Genomic DNA, 17200 nt, shown 5'->3' on the forward strand with positions numbered 1-17200 from the left:
CTTCTCATTTTTTTATGATCTCTTCACACCTCTTTCAGTAACTATTGAGATGTTACTGGATGTTCTTCTCCTCTTAGTGTTAGTGTATTGGCAATTAACACATAAACAGAGTCCCAAATGGCATCCTGTTCCCAATTTGTGCACTACCTTTGACCAGGGCCTATAGGGTCTGGTGAAAAGTAGTGCACTATATAGGGAATAGGGAGCTATTTGGGAAGGAATCATAATATCTTTCTTTAGCCTCCACACACATCCTCCAGCCTTAACAACATCTCCAACATAACATCTGTCTCATTAACACTTCTCGAATGCCTTCTGCTGTCTATGATACAACATTATTCCCTCTAATGAGTTCTAAATATAAACAAGTTATTATTTATTAATATGTTGAGCGGTTATGACAGAAATGTGTTATACTTCTTTGTTTGGACTTAAGATAGTGTAAGTGTTAATTTTGAATATTTATTGTACTAAACTTTATGAATAGACAGTGTTTTGAATATTTATTGTACTAAACTTTATGAATAGACAGTGTTTTGAATATTTATTGTACTAAACTTTATGAATAGACAGTGTTTTGAATATTTATTGTACTAAACTTTATGAATAGACAGTGTTTTGAAAATGTATTGTACTACACTATATGAATAGACAGTGTTTTGAAAAAGTATTGCCCCCTTTTCTCTACTTTTGCATATTTTTGATACTGAATTTTGATACTGAGATCTTCAAGCAAAACTTAATTTTAGATAAAGGGAATCTTAGTGAGCAAATAACACAAAAATGACAACTTATTTCATAAACAAAGTTATGCAAACACCCAAAGCCCCTGTGTGAAAAAACGTATTGCCACCTTACACTCAATAACGGGTTATGCCACCTTTAGCTGCAATTACTCCAAACACTTCCTGTAGTTGTTAATCAGTCTCTCGTGTCGCTGTGGAGGTATTTTGGCCCACTCTTCCATGCAGAACTGCTTTAACTCAGCAATGTTTGTGGGTTTTCAAGCATTCCAAGTCCTGCCACACATTTCAATTGTGATTAGGTCTGGACTTTGACTAGGCCATTCCAAAACTTTTTTTGCCATTTTCATGTAGACATGATTGTGTGTTTTGGATCATTGTCTTGCTGCATGACCCAGCTGCGCTAAAGCTTCAGCTCACAGACGGATGACCTGACATTCTCCTGTAGAATTCTCTGATACGGAGCAGAATTCATGGCTCCATCTATTAAGGTGAGTTGTCCAGGTCCTGAAGCATCCCCAAACCATTACACTACCACCACCATGCTTGACCGTTGGTATACTGTGCTTACTGTGGAATGCAGTGTTTGGTTTTCGCCAGGCATAATAGGACTCATGTCGTCCAAAAAGTTATACTTTTGACTCATCTGTCCATAGAACATTCCTCCAAGAGTCTTGATGATCATCCATGTGCTTTTTGGCAAACTTCAGTCAACATTTTGGAAGAGGGACTTCAGTCAACTTTTTGGAAGAGTGGGCCAAAATTTCTCCACAGCTTTGTGAGAGACTGATCAACAACTACAGGAAGCTTTTGGTTGCAGTCATTGCAGCTAAAGGTGGCACAAGTATTGATTGTGAGGGGGGCAATTACTTTTAAAAAGTAACACAATAAAATGTCCTAACAATAAAAAGGCTATATACAGGGAAATCCAGTACCGAGAAACACTTAAAGCACTTCATTGGTGCGGTATGCGCTGCATCTACAGTAACGCCACAGTTGTATATTGTATTAGCCTTCACCAGTCTTTAACATTGCCAATATTGTCAACCCTCTCTATCTATCAATACTAATGTATACATATTTATCTCATACTGTACTTGTAGAGCTTGCCACTTATGGAGCTGGCTGTCTCATGGAGCTATGTTGATCAATAAGATCAATCTGCACATTGGGGAGTATACGGTACATGTCTGTATATCACTTTGTCTTTCCAGTCGGGCAGCTCCCTCGGCTGAGTTCTCAGTGGACCGTACGCGTCACCTCATGTCCTTTCTGAGCATGCTGGGTCCCAGCCCTGACTGGAACGTGGGGCTGTCAGCAGAGGACCTTTGCACCAAGGAGTGTGGCTGGGTCCAGAGGCTGGACCAAGACCTCATCCCCTGGGACGCAGGCACTGACAGTGGAGTCACCTATGAGGTGAGGGTCCTGGGCCCCCCAGACAAGGGGTCAATATTTAATAAAAGGCTCTGGTTTCTTGGTCTGGTTCAGTTAACTTGTAAAATACCTCTGCCTTTCTGACTTTCAAAACCAGGCTTCTGTATTTTTCCATGAATCTGGAATGAAAGCTTTTGATCTATTTTCATTAATAGTGCAGGAGATTTGCTTTTTTATTTTTAGTTTATGGCTCATGAATATACAAATGACCCAACCTTGGCTGAAAAACGCACAAAACAGATTCAGCGAAAAACCTACTGCTAACATAAAGCAGCACATTCACTCTGTAGTCATTTTATTGAGGTGTGCCTATTTACCCAAGAGGCTGCCTCACAGACTAGTTGTCTCTACACTGTAAATATGTCTCCAACAAATCCTGCCCTGGAACTTATAATTACATTTTCTGCTGGCTTTAAAAGACACCGGGGAACGAAATGGAAAGACACTGCCATCTATAGGCCAGAAAAGACACTGAAGATAAAACCAGACTTCAATGTAGACCCACACAGCATACCATACATAAATCCACAATCTGTAAATACCATTTTATGTTTTCTTTGTAAAGAAAGCAGATGACAAATACATTCATCTACTCCATATGTGATTTAGTCATTTAGTTTCTGGCTAATTTTGGCTGCAGTACCAATGAATACATCTAAAAACTAAAAGTTAAAGTAGAAATGGCTTTTGTAGTTTTCTCTTCCCTGAAGTAACTGTTTTGGAACCGAATCATGAAAGGTGATTTACAAAGCACCTAGCAGGAAACATAAACATAAATCACTCATAAAATAAATATTACACATTTGATCAATTATGCATATTGAGATCAAACACTGAGTCCCCCAACAGATGGCAGCTGAACATGATGAGGTGCTCGCTCTCACTCAGCCCCGTGCCCACACTGTTTCACTAGCGCCCCTCCCTGTGCCCACACTACCCTGTGTTACAGTTACTATCAGCCCTGTGCCCCAGTGGCCATCTGTGCCAATTAAGATAAGGGAGGATGATTAAATCAAATTCATGAGCCTTATTTCTATTACAGCATTTTGGATGACTGTCATTCATATTTCATTCACCAAGCTCAATGTAACATCAATAGGTTTTAGATAATACGTGATACTCAAATTTTCCCTGTACCCATCATGTGGGTGCTACAATCTAGCCTATGAATGAAAATGTACAATGTAGGTGCACAGGTTGAGAGAATTTTGAGTAATCAAGGTGACAGACAGGGATGCACACTTTTGCCTGCATCTAGCTGATCTAGGGTGTAATCGTTAGTCCAACAGTTGCAAATGAGAGTTTCTATTCGACAAATTCAGGTAAATTTGTCCCAATTTCGTTCCGTTTGCCTCCGTTCAGCGCAATGAATACACCCCTGATAACATGCAAACACAGTTAACTTTCATACCAGACACGGACAAGCAGCTCGTTTAATATATAATTCCTTCTCGCATCAATCTGTGCTATCTAACCTCCAAACGAGCTTCAACGCCATACAACAGTCCTTCCGTGGCCTCCAACTGCTCTTAAACGCTAGTAAAACCAAATGCATGCTTTTCAACCGTTCGCTGCCTGCACCCGCACGCCCGACTAGCATCACCACCCTGGATGGTTCCGACCTAGAATATGTGGACATCTATAAGTACCTAGGTGTCTGGCTAGACTGTAAACTCTCCTTCCAGACTCATATCAAACATCTCCAATCTAAAATCAAATCTAGAGTCGGCTTTCAATTTCGCAACAAAGCCTCCTTCACTCACGCCGCCCATCTTACCCTCGTAAAACTGACTATCCTACCGATCCTCGACTTCGGTGATGTCATCTACAAAATAGCTTTCAATACTCTACTCAGCAAACTGGATGCAGTTTATCACAGTGCCATCCGTTTGTTACTAAAGCACCTTATACCACCCACCACTGCGACCTGTATGCTCTAGTCGGCTGGCCCTCGCTACATATTCGTCGCCAGACCCACTGGCTCCAGGTCATCTACAAGTCCATGCTAGGTAAAGCTCCGCCTTATCTCAGTTCACTGGTCACAATGGCAACACCCACCCGTAGCACGCGTTCCAGCAGGTGTATCTCACTGATCATCCTTAAAGCCAACACCTCATTTGGCCGCCTTTCTTTCCAGTTCTCTGCTGCCTGTGACTAGAATGAATTGCAAAAATTGCTGAAGTTGGAGACTTTTATCTCCCTCACCAACTTTAAACATCTGCTATCTGAGCAGCTAACCGATCGCTGCAGCTGTACATAGTCTATCGGTAATAGCCCACCCAATTGACCTACCTCATCCCCATACTGTTTATATTTATTTACTTTTCTGCTCTTTTGCACACCAGTATCTCTACCTGTACATGACCATCTGATCATTTATCACTCCAGTGTTAATCTGCAAAATTGTAATTATTCGCCTACCTCCTCATGCCTTTTGCATACAATGTATATATACTCTCTTTTTTTCTTTTCTTTTTCTACTGTGTTATTGACTTGTTAATTGTTTACTCCATGTGTGACTCTGTGTTGTCTGTTCACACTGCTATGCTTTATCTTGGCCAGGTCGCAGTTGTAAATTAGAACTTCTTCTCAACTAGCCTACCTGGTTAAATGAAGGTGAAATAAAAATAAAATAAAATGAAAAATCTATGTGCTCTCTTCCGCTCACCTTTTCCCTTCGCTTGTGGACTTCAGTGCAGAAAACATCAGTGGTTTGTGACCAGGCGGGAAAAACTTTTCAATCCAAACCTTCATATCATGACTGCTAACTGCTACACACAGCCTACAACGTTGTCACGTCATAGTCAACATAGGCATAGCTACTAGAACTAAGACGTTAGTAAACCTGCTACAATCATGCAGAACAGTGTAGTCAGCAGCAATCAGTTTAGCAGTTACACCGGCTGGCTACATTGGCAAAAATTAATAAAGCCAAAAGCGTACCTTTACTTGAAAGAGTTCTAGTGTTGGATAGCCACAGCCAGCTAGCTAACATAGCATCCCTCTCTGTTTGAGTAGGCTGCCTGCATTTGACACTAGCTAAGTAAGTGAAAGTGAAAAAAAATGATACCATTAAATATAGCTAGCTCTCTCTCTCGCTCTTACTTCTCCTTAATTTTGGAAGAAATTACTATTGCCTTTCTCTTTCTTTGTGTCAACTTCTCACCACAGTTTATGCACTGCAGTGCTAGCTAGTTGTAGCTTATGCTTTCAGTACTAGATTCATTCTCTGACAGCATGTCAGTTCATGCAGCAAGAGCTCTGATAGGTTGGAGGATGTCCTCCGGAAGTTGTCATAATTACTGTGTAAGTCTATGGAAGGGGGTGAGAACCATGAGCCTCTTAGGTTTTGAATTGAAGTCAATTTACCCAAAGGAGGACAGAAGCCAGCTCTTTTCCAGCTATACCATAGTGCTACCCTACAGAGTGCTTCTATCTCCATTGCAAAACAGTTTTAATAAATTATTTGGTAACATTCATATATTTTATATAGTTTCATCAAAAATTATAACTTTTTTAATGTTCCACTATTTTATTTTTATGAAATTCACTGAGGAGGATGGTCCTCCCCTTACTCCTCTGAGGACCTCCACTGGCGTCCCCATACTACCCTGTGTTAGTTATTACTGCCAACCCTGTGCCCATACTAACTCATGTTAGTATTACTGTTAGTACTGTTGTACTAACTCCCTTCCATGGACCTATATTACCCTGTGCTACAGTTACTCCTGGCCCTATGCCCATGTTGTATCACTCATACACCCTGTACCTTTACCATTCCAGTCTCCCAACAAGCCCACAATACCTCAGGAGAGGATCCGGTCCCTGACCAGCCTGGACCACCCCCAGAGCCCATTCTATGACACAGAGGGAGGCCCTATCACAGCCTTGGCCCGGGTAGTGGTGGAGAGGATAGCCCGAAAGGTAACTATAGCATATGCCTCATTCATTCAGCTCTCTGTCTGTGTCTGCTCCCTCTGAAGAGATGTGAATGTTCATGCAACATAACTCTCCTCACAGTCGCTATACATGTAATGTTGCTTTGGATACATAGCTCTTTGAATTGGCAGTATATTGCCATAGTGATCATAGCAAGTCTTTGAAAAACACAGAGAAAATTGACAGTGTGTTTGTCTCCTGACAACTGAAGCAAAAAAAACGAAATCTCTTTTAATCCAAAAACCAGATGTCATATTGACCTAAACTCCATTTTACTGAAGATTGCCTAGAAAATAAATACCCTTGTCTCCAATGAGAATATATGATATTAGATGGTAAATGTAACATTTTATCAGTGTTTGTGATGTTGAATCATCTTTCTTGCCCACAGGGAGAGCAGTGCAATATTGTCCCGGACACGGTGGACGATATCGTGGCAGATATTGGCCAGGAGGAGAAGGAGGAAGGTGAGTAATCACTTTATCTCAAACCAATTTGGGATGTTCAATTTAAAAGCCACACACTGTATCTGCTGGAGTCTTTAATGAAGCGTTTGCCTGGCAGCCTGTTTAAACCTCCAGATGTCTGTCTGCTGAAAAGCATGAACACGGCCAAGCAGCAGAAATGAACCTGATGGGGTTTCTAACCACACCCTGCAATTACATTCCAATACTACCTTTGAACCTCAACCAAATGATTTGTTCTCTCTACTCTCATTCTGTTGAGCACGACACTGTCTGTTTCCTAAACAGGACGGTCTCCAGTACATTACAATACACGTACTGTGGGTATTGTACAGTAACTATACACTGTGGTTAGAGCAAGAGATGAACTATATGAACTTGCATTGACTTTTATAGGCAATTAGTGCTTACCTATACAGCCCCAACACATTCTAAACCAGTGAAAATATAGGGTTACATACATGAACAGTGCATATGAATTCCCCCCTTCCCACCAACATGGTCTCATTAGAATATGCCAAAATAGTGACATTTAACCAATACAGTTATTGTCACCCAATTTCTCCGTCCAGACGACACTCCAGAGACGTGCATCTACTCCAACTGGTCTCCGTGGTCAGCCTGCAGCTCAGCCAGCTGTGACAAGGGCCGGAGGATGAGACAGAGGATGCTGAAGGCCCAGCTGGACCTTAGTGTGCCCTGCCCTCATACCCAGGACTTCAAGCCCTGCATGGGGCCTGGCTGCAGCGAGGAGGGTGAGGACTAATGACAGTGACACAGTCGGGGTCTCTAACTCTACTGTTTAGAGTTAGAATAGTAAAATACACAAGGTGCAATTTAGAAATTTGGTTGTGGATCAGCAGTTTTTCTCTTGTTATGTCAGTTGCTGACAGTCACTCAATTAGCCATGTCAGCTTACAATGTTTAGATTGGTAAGTAGGTCTAGCCAGCCATCTAATGTTGTAAACATGGCCAAATACTGACTGGGCACGCAGGGCATCTCCCTGGGGCCCTGACCTCCAGGGGGCCCCCATTGATTTTGTTCATCACTCTCACTCAGATATCATATTAACATGGCATAAGTCATGGCAAATAGTTAGAATTGCAGGAAATTAACTGTAAAACTGCAAAAAAATGTATCTGCCCCATGGCAAAATGTGTAGAATTGCAGGAAATATATTTTTTTATCTACGCCTTCAAGACGGGGGCCAGTTAAATGTTTTTCCCACCATGTGGGTGGGCCCCCAACCAAATTTTGCTTAGGTCCCCCAAATGCATTTACAGTGCTTTCGGAAAGTACCCAGAACCCTTGACTTTTTCCACAATTTTTTAGGTTACAGCCTTGTCCTAAATTGATTAAATCTACACACAATATCCCATAATGACAAAGCAAAAATATATATTTTAGATTTTTTTTTACATGAGTATTCAGACCCTTTACTCAGTACTTTGTTGAAGCACCTTTGGCAGCGATTACAGCCTCAGGTCTTCTTGGGTATGACGCAACAAGCTTGGCACACCTGTATTTGGAGAGTTTCTCGCATTCTTCTCTGTAGATCCTCTCAAGCTCTGTCAGGTTGGATGGGGAGCGTTGCTGTACAGCTATTTTCAGGTCTCTTCAGAGATGTTCGATCGGGGTGAAGTCCGGGCTCTGGCTGGGCCACTCATGGACATTCAGAGACTTGTCCCGAAGCCACTCCTGCGTTGTGTTGGCTGTGTGCTTAGGGTCCTTGTCCTGTTGGAAGGTGAACCTTTCACCCCGGTCTGAGGTCCTGGGCTCTCTGGAGCGGGTTTTAATCAAGGATCTCTCTGTACTTTGTTCCATTCATCTTTGCCTCGATCCTTACTAGTCTCCCAGTCCCTGCCGCTGAAAAACATCCCCACAGCATGATGCTGCCTTTGCCATGCTTCACCGTAGCGATAGTGCCAGATTTCCTCCAGAAGTGACTCTTGGAATTCAGGCAAAAGAGTTCAATCTTGGTTTCATCAGACCAGAGTGACTCCGTAGAAAAATGCTTATTGAAATGATTGATTATCGTAGTTTAATCGGTGGTGACATTGTTTCCTACCCTCACATATCCATGTGCAATCAGACCGAACTAAGGCCTAACATGGGAGAGGTCCCGTGTTCATGAGAACAGGAATTTGGGTTGAGATGGTGTCATGCTCCTCCTCCAACTTCTTAGCCAAGCACAAGAAGTAGGTCTTTATCAATAAAACATCACAATAAGGTGCAGAGTGTTGGATTAGCCTGCTGGTGGGCAAGGAGACCCTGCTCTGCTAAAACCATTTACAACTGTGTGATGTTTTCAAGGGATTGTTAAGTAAACTTTAACTATTTGGTTGTAATATCATCACCTCAGCACATTTAGCAGAGTTATACAGCAGCTAACTGCATGCTTTTCATGATCAATTGATCATGTAATTTTTAGCCTCACAATATCTCTAAATATTGGTCACCAATAATTGGATATTTGAGTGATATAAAATCAAAGTGAACTATACCTGACAAGTATGAGTGGTTTAGGTTGATTTCTCATTCTTTCTGGGCTCAGCCTGTCAAGCAGAAGGACACATTTGCGGATTAACTGTTAGATGATAATGTTTACATTGCAAGCTACCTGTAGAACAGTTGGCTAAACATATAGGCTAGTGGTAAATTGAATGAATGTACTTTCTTCTCCAACCAATGGAAGCCTACCTAGAAAAGTTAGCGAACATCCTCTTTTCAACATTGTTTTTAAGAGTGTTTGATTGCTGCTAACAGACACGGTTACATTGATTGATGGATCACGTCTAATTGACTAGCTAGCTAATAACAGATCAGGTCAATATGGCTAGTTAACAAGCTAACTTTCAGGGGATAAACTAGATGGCTATATGTAAATATTGTTTGATTTGCTTGCCATCTAGTGGTAATGACAGTATTCCGACTGATAACTTTATCAGGACGAGGACTTGCCAATGTCAAGCTCTTTCCAAAAGCCTAATCTCTGATGAAGAAAGCTAAATGACACTACATGCCAAATGGATAGGCTACCGTCACGTATCTAATACATGATCAATTGATGTGTACTGATCATGAAAAGCAAGCAGTTACTTGCTGTATAACTCCGATGATGCTCTGATGATGCTCTGATGATGACTATGCTCTTCAAGAGGTGATAATATTGAAACCAGCATTGATTTAAAACATTTATTTAACAATCCCTTGAAAATGGCACGTAGTTGTCAATGGTTTCAGTGGAGCTGGGGGTCTCCGTACCCTCCAGCAGTCAAATCGAACGCTCTAAACCGTATTATCGATAACGGCCTATATGGTGTTGGCCTTGTTTTCCCTTTCACGGTTTACGTGCTACCGAAGATGCATAATTAACACTGTTTTGTCCTTGGCATTCAAACACAGAAGCAAAGCTGGGACTTTTGAGTCTCATCAACTGCCGTAACCGGGTAGAGATCAAAACACATATGATTTTCAACAAGCACTTCTTCCTCCAGTAAACAAGGGAGGTCTGAAGGCTGTTCTATTCAGTCAGATTGGCATTAACTTTCTTTATCAGGAAGTAACTGACTCTTTGTCCAATTCTCATCAAAGTTGTCAATTAGGACCACTCTTCTTAAAGTCACATGATCAGTCATGCAGAGGTGTCTCTCTCTTTCTCCTTCCTCCCTACTTCCTACTATCTTTCTCTCTCCTACCTCCATTAATCTCTCTTGGGGCCCCAAATCTCAGCTTTGTCAGAGCTTGATGAGTGGGTTTGAATTGTTCAAGGCTATCTTTTCGCTCTAATGCACACTATTGATTAATAATACTGGCATTGCAAGCTTTTCCTCCTGCACGTTACTCCTTTGTTTTAATTTATCGCTCCGTCAACAGCCTGTAGTTGATTGATATTCCTGAAGCTGGCCAGGGCTTCATTGGGGCCACATTTGTTTACAGCTCTTATTAATGATTCACTTAGTTCTGCTTTATTAAGCTACACTCACCGCTGCTCCCAATCTGCAGCCAGGCAGTGGGGTGGACCAGATGAGAGACAAATCCATGTTAAAGTTCCCGAAAGTTCATCCATCCTCTCTGAAAAATATCTATTTACCTACTCTGTTCACAGATAATTGAAGAGAGCAGAGTGGATAATTTATGTTGGGTGTGTTACTTGTTACCAGATGAAGGGCGGTGGAATTCAGGTGTCAGCTATTAGTGATGTTTGTATGACTTATCAATGACCCTGCTCATCTTTGCTAGCCTGGTTAAACCAGACTGCACCCTGCACTCACCATGACACAATGGTGATCACAGAGTTCGGTCTGGTTTATCCAGGCTATGCCCTTGACTCTTGTTGTTCCCAGAAGTGTCTACCTGTATGATGTCAGAGTGGATCAGCTGGTCTCCATGCAGTGAGTCCTGTGGGATGGGGATGAGGTATCGGGAGCGCTACATCAAACAGTTCCCCGAGGATGGATCCATCTGCTCTCTGAACACTGAGGAGACAGAAAAGTGTGTGGTCAACGACGACTGCTGTGAGTCTCAGTGAAACATGGAGATGATCCCAATTGTGACATCAGGATCATGTTGTGGGTTCAGGCCTTTTGTGTTAAAGACTAAAACATTATGTTTTGTCTATAATATGATGGCATGATGACATATAGTTTTTAAAAAACAACACAAATCCTATGTTGAAAAGCTGCTATATGCCACCAGGCTTAATATTCAGTCAGTGTGTTAATGGAACATGGTTTCTCAAGTAAATGTTAAAAACAGTAATCGCAAGCTGCTATAACAAAGTCCCATCCCTGTGGATGAGTGTATATCTGTCCATGTAAATCCATCAGCCCCCAGTAGCTGTGTGGTGACAGAGTGGGGCGAGTGGGATCCCTGCAGCACCACCTGTGGGCTGGGTATGAAGCGGCGTGAGCGCATGGTGAAGATGCCCCCCTCAGACGGTTCCATGTGCAAGGCGGAGGTGGCAGAGGTGGAGAAGTGCATGATGCCTGAGTGCAGTGAGTAATTCCTCCAACACCCACTCAATAACTGTCTCAGCACTGTGACAGGTAGCCTTGTTCAGCCATCTGCCAAGGGGCCTTGTAGTTTCTCCCATATCTAGATCCAACCGGCTAGATACACACTCAAATCAACAGATCTCTTATAGGAGCGCATGCATGAGAATACATTCAAACAATAAGATCATTTCAAGTCCATTCAGCTATGAAAAAAACAGTAGCTGAAGATGGCGGAAATGAATGTTGTCATGTATGTTGAAACTATTGTTCTGAACAGCAGGGGACATTATTATGTATCATGTATTATGCCTGCCTGGTATATCCCTGCAGACACCATCCTGTGCATGCTGTCTCCGTGGTCGGACTGGAGCGTCTGTAGTGTAACGTGTGGGAAGGGCGTGAGGGCACGCCAGCGAATGCTCAAGTCTCCGGACCTAGGGGAGTGTACAGAGGAGCTGGAACAGGTGGAGCGGTGTATGCAGCCTGAGTGTCGTAAGTGTCATCATCAGATGTTGCCGTACTCTTTACCACTACCATCACCCCTAAATCACAGTCTGGCCACTGGGAACTTCATGCATAATACTTTCAATTCATATGCTTTTTTAGCACTATTATAGCTGGTCCCAGATATGTTTGTGCTGTATAGCTGACTCCTAGGGCTCTATTTGCAGCTGGCGTGAAGCCAGCGCAATTGTCAAACATACACTCGTTTGCAATATCAAACTGTTAAACCCTAACCCTCATTGCCAAACACACTGGCTCCAGGTCATCTATAAGTCTTTGCTAGGGTTTTAATGACTCCAACCTAAGTGTATGTAAACTTCCCAGTTCAGCTGTATGTGCCCATCATGGAATGAGAGATAATCTGGTTACACTCATGTTTAGAAACATTTAAGTTATTTTCTTCTAACAATTGCTTGTTTTCCATTTAATTTGATTAAAACACCCTTACCCTACTATAACTAATGCTGGTTCAACAGCAATGCATCTGGTGTCTTTCTTATCGTGGCCTTGCACAAGTAGCCTATCATTAAAGGTTTTTTTAATGGTCTACTCGTGAGGCTTTTCCATTATTCACAATTCACAAAGGCCTATCTCCAGTGCTCCATTTGGCTTGTATCTGTCCCCATCTCCAAAGAGAGCCTCTTGTCCAGTTACCAAAGACACACTCCTCCAGATGTAGGCTATTCAAAATGTTCTGTCCTATAACGCCATATCAACGGTAGGCCTAGGCTATAGCTTTGAGAACATGCCTCACACATACAATACAATTTACGTGGGCATAGTATTTTTTTATTTGAGGCAAAGTGCGATACGTAAAGGCCTAGAGGCTACTCATTGAAGCCAATTACAACTATGTTTACTGTGAACACTCCTCAATTTATTTTTACTGTTGCTTCCACTCGTTACTGAAGCAGCCTGTGCTATTTAATAAACTGTAGGATCAATCCACAATGGACTAAGAGGAGAATATTCCGTTCCCATGGCCAAGTTGGAGTTGATGGAAATGCAAAGACTGTAAATAACCAACAGAACTTGAGACACAAGCATGCAGTATTAAGCCATGGAACGCCTTGATTGGTCAGTGCAGTGAGTGTGCAAGTCCTCATCACACCTAGAATTGGTTTATTCCATAGACATTATGCGGCATTCAAAACAACTGGGAACACAGAAAAATACGAGGTCAAATCATGAAGTCAGTGATATTCAGGTTGGAAAGTCGGAGCTCAAGAAAGAGGTTGGGAAAAATATGTTTTTCCAAGTTCCCAGTTGTTTTGAACACACTGAAGTCGGAAGTCAGAGATTTCCCAGTTCCCAGTTGTTTTGAACACACTGAAGTCGGAAGTCAGAGATTTCCCAGTTCCCAGTTGTTTTGAACACACTGAAGTCGGAAGTCAGAGATTTCCCAGTTCCCAGTTCCCAGTTCCCAGTTGTTTTGAACACACTGAAGTCGGAAGTCAGAGATTTCCCAGTTCCCAGTTCCCAGTTGTTTTGAACACACTGAAGTCGGAAGTCAGAGATTTCCCAGTTCCCAGTTCCCAGTTGTTTTGAACACACTGTAATCGGAAGTCAGAGATTTCCCAGTTCCCAGTTCCTAGTTGTTTTGAACGCGGAATTAAAATCATCAGCGAAAGCACTTACATCATCCACGTAAATCCTATGGAAAACTCCCAATGGCACATGAAGCCGGAAGTATTTGAATTGAAGCGCGTTGCTGAATTGGGCTGAATGTAGGCTGAATGGCACCAACAAATAGCTAAGGATCATGGTGAAAGTGTCCGTAACTAGCAAAGGATCATGGTCGATTTAGTCATTTTCATCCTACCTGAGAGAGTCAACCAACCGGCCCCGAGCCTCTTCGTAGCCTGCCATCCCGGTATTGGTCTGTCAGCACATGGGCCTGTGTGACGACAAATGTAGTAGTCAAAATAGATCACTTTGGAGCGAACTTTAAAAGTTTTCACAGTGGGGATTGAACTTAATCATAATAAACCAATTTTGAGCCCAAAACGGACGTCTAAATTTGTTTTGTTTGGCCTTTCTGGCGACTGCAATTTCCATAGGCTTGCTAGGGCCATGGCTTTTGGCATTGCTATGTCATGACTTCACACTCCAGACAGGACATTGGGGGTTTATTCATCAGCCATTTCACACCACAGACAGCTATTGTGCTCATAATAACGGAAAATAGCAAAAATATTTTTTGCATACCCCTGGACCTATAGCGCTACCACCAACGCTTATTATTATGTTAGGTTTGTTAAAATATAGTCCCATATGTTTTGATACCATAACAATGACCACAGGAGCTGACTATACAGCACAATCAGACCTGGGACCAGGTTAGCACTGTCACATATATACAGTATGTCGACTGCTGTTACTACAGTGTAAACACACAAGTACAAACTGACAATTATATCAATGAATCCCACACAACCCAACTTTGCCAAACTGGCCTGTGAGTTGTCAAAAGTTGTTGAGGCTCATAGGATCACAGACAGAGGATTTGACTTTTTCTGTCTCCTTTTTTTTGTTGCATAAACTCTGTACTTGTACTTTGACATTTGAAATGGAGATCCCTGATTGGTCTTCTAATTGGGTTCCTTGCAAAGTAATAACAAATGTTCCGCAAAAATACACCATCGTATTATTTCCTGAAGGATGCAGTCAAATGTGAAAATGGATTATGAAAAGGATTGTTGAAACGAGAAATAGTTTTCTGGTTTTCAGCCAGACTGATATAGCATATGGAAAGATGAGTCCTTAACAATAAACAAAGCTTTCCTTTGCCAAGGCAGCAGCTACTCTTCCTGGGGTCCAGCAACATTTAGGCAGTTATATACAATTAAAAATATTACATGATATTACATTTCACAACACATTAAGTGTGTGCCCTCAAGCCACTACTCCACTACCACATACAGTGGGGCAAAAAAAGTATTTAGTCAGCCACCAATTGTACAAGTTCTCCCACTTACAAAGATGAGAGAGGCCTGTAATTTTCATCATAGGTACACTTCAACTATGACAGACAAAATGAGAAGAAAAAAAAATCCAGAAAATCATATTGTAGGATTTTTAATGAATTTATTTGCAAATTATGGTGGAAAATAAGTATTTGGTCACCTACAAACAAGCAAGATTTCTGGTTCTCACAGACCTGTAACTTCTTCTTTAAGAGGCTCCTCTGTCCTCCACTCGTTACCTAAATTAATGGCACCTGTTTGAACTTGTTATCAGTATAAAAGACACCTGTCCACAACCTCAAACAGTCACACTCCAAACTCCACTATGGCCAAGACCAAAGAGCTGTCAAAGGACACCAGAAACAAAATTGTAGACCTGCATCGGGCTGGGAAGACTGAATCTGCAATAGGTAAGCAGCTTGGTTTGAAGAAATCAACTGTGGGAGCAATTATTAGGAAATGGAAGACATACAAGACCACTGATAATCTCCCTCGATCTGGGGCTCCACGCAAGATCTCACCCAGTGGGGTCAAAATTATCACAAAAACGGTGAGCAAAAATCCCAGAACCACACGGGGAGACCTAGTGAATGACCTGCAGCGAGCTGGGACCAAAGTAACAAAGCCTACCATCAGTAACACACTACGCCGCCAGGGACTAAAATCCTACAGTGCCAGACGTGTCCCCTTGCTTAAGCCAGTACATGTCCAGGCCCGTCCAAAGTTTGCTAGAGAGCATTTGGATGATCCAGAAGAAGATTGGGAGAATGTCATATGGTTAGATGAAACCAAAATATAACTTTTTGGTAAAACTCAACTCGTCGTGTTTGGAGGACAAAGAATTCTGAGTTGCCTCCAAAGAACACCATACCTACTGTGAAGCATGGGGGTGGAAACATCATGCTTTGGGGCTGTTTTTCTGCAAAGGGACCAGGATGACTTATCCGTGTAAAGGAAAGAATGAATGGGGCCATGTATCGTGAGATTTTGAGTGAAAACCTCCTTCCATCAGCAAGGACATTGAAGATGAAATGTGGCTGGGTCTTTCAGCATGACAATGATCCCAAACACACCGCCCGGGCAATGAAGGAGTGGCTTCGTAAGAAGCATTTCAAGGCCCTGGAGTGGCCTAGCCAGTCTCCAGATCTCAACCCCATAGAAAATCTTTGGAGGCAGTTGAAAGTCTGTGTTGCCCAGCAACAGCCCCAAAACATCATTGCTCTAGAGGAGATCTGCATGGAGGAATGGGCCAAAATCCCAGAAGACTAACAGAAAACATTTGACCTCTGTCATTGCCAACAAAGGGTATATAACAAAGTATTTAGATAAACGTTTGTTATTGACCAAATTCTTATTTTCCACCATAATTGTCAAAAAATTAATTAAAAATCCTACAATGTGATTTTCTGGATTTTTTTCTCTCCATTTTGCCTGTCATAGTTGAACTGTACCTATGATGAAAATTACAGGCCTCTCTCATCTTTTTAAGTGGGAGAACTTGCACAATTGGTTGCTGACTAAATACGTTTTTTGCCCCACTGTATCTACAATACAACATCCATGTGTACGTGTGTAAAGTGCATGTGTTAGCATCTGTATGCATGTGTCTATGCCTGTGTGTGTGTTTGTCTCTTCAAAGTCCCTGCTGTTCCACAAGGTGTTCCATGTAGTCATGGCTCTATGTGCACTGGGCACCTCCCATAGTCTGTTCTGGACTTGGGGACTGTGAAGAGACCTCTGGTGGCATGTATTGTAAGGTATTTAAAAAAAAAAAAAATATTGAACCTTTATTTAAATTCTTATGGCTTGGGGGAAGTATTTCGACGTCTGGATGAGAAGCATGCCTAAAGTAAACTGATTGTTACTCAGGCCCAAAATCTAGGATATGCATATAATTGGTATATTTGGATAGATAACACTCTAAAGTTTAATAAATAATGTCTGTGAATATAACAGAACTGATATGGCAGGCGAAAACCTGTGGGATTTTTTGATGTGGGTATTTTCAATTGAATGCCTCTAGAGTATCTAATGGGTTAAACACTGTTTTCCATGCTTGTTCAATGAACCAAAAATAATTAATGAACATGCACTCCTGGGAACGGCCGTTAACAGCTTACAGACAGTAGGCAATTAAGGTCACATTTATGAA

At 41.9% G+C, this 17200-nt stretch overlaps 1 protein-coding gene across 1 annotated transcript in view; it reads left to right on the top strand.

Moving 5' to 3' along the window:
* Positions 1-17200, top strand: part of LOC135509101 (spondin-1-like) — a 142214-nt gene that overhangs the window by 106494 nt on the left and 18520 nt on the right. Inside the window, exons 8-14 of the mRNA XM_064929436.1 lie at positions 1958-2159; positions 5961-6101; positions 6508-6583; positions 7153-7335; positions 10928-11098; positions 11411-11578; positions 11909-12070. Of these exons, the coding sequence (XP_064785508.1) occupies positions 1958-2159; positions 5961-6101; positions 6508-6583; positions 7153-7335; positions 10928-11098; positions 11411-11578; positions 11909-12070 (1103 nt within the window). The remainder of the gene's footprint in view (positions 1-1957; positions 2160-5960; positions 6102-6507; positions 6584-7152; positions 7336-10927; positions 11099-11410; positions 11579-11908; positions 12071-17200) is intronic.

Source organism: Oncorhynchus masou, chromosome 22, assembly GCF_036934945.1.
Source record: "Oncorhynchus masou masou isolate Uvic2021 chromosome 22, UVic_Omas_1.1, whole genome shotgun sequence".
Classification (NCBI taxonomy): domain Eukaryota; kingdom Metazoa; phylum Chordata; class Actinopteri; order Salmoniformes; family Salmonidae; genus Oncorhynchus; species Oncorhynchus masou.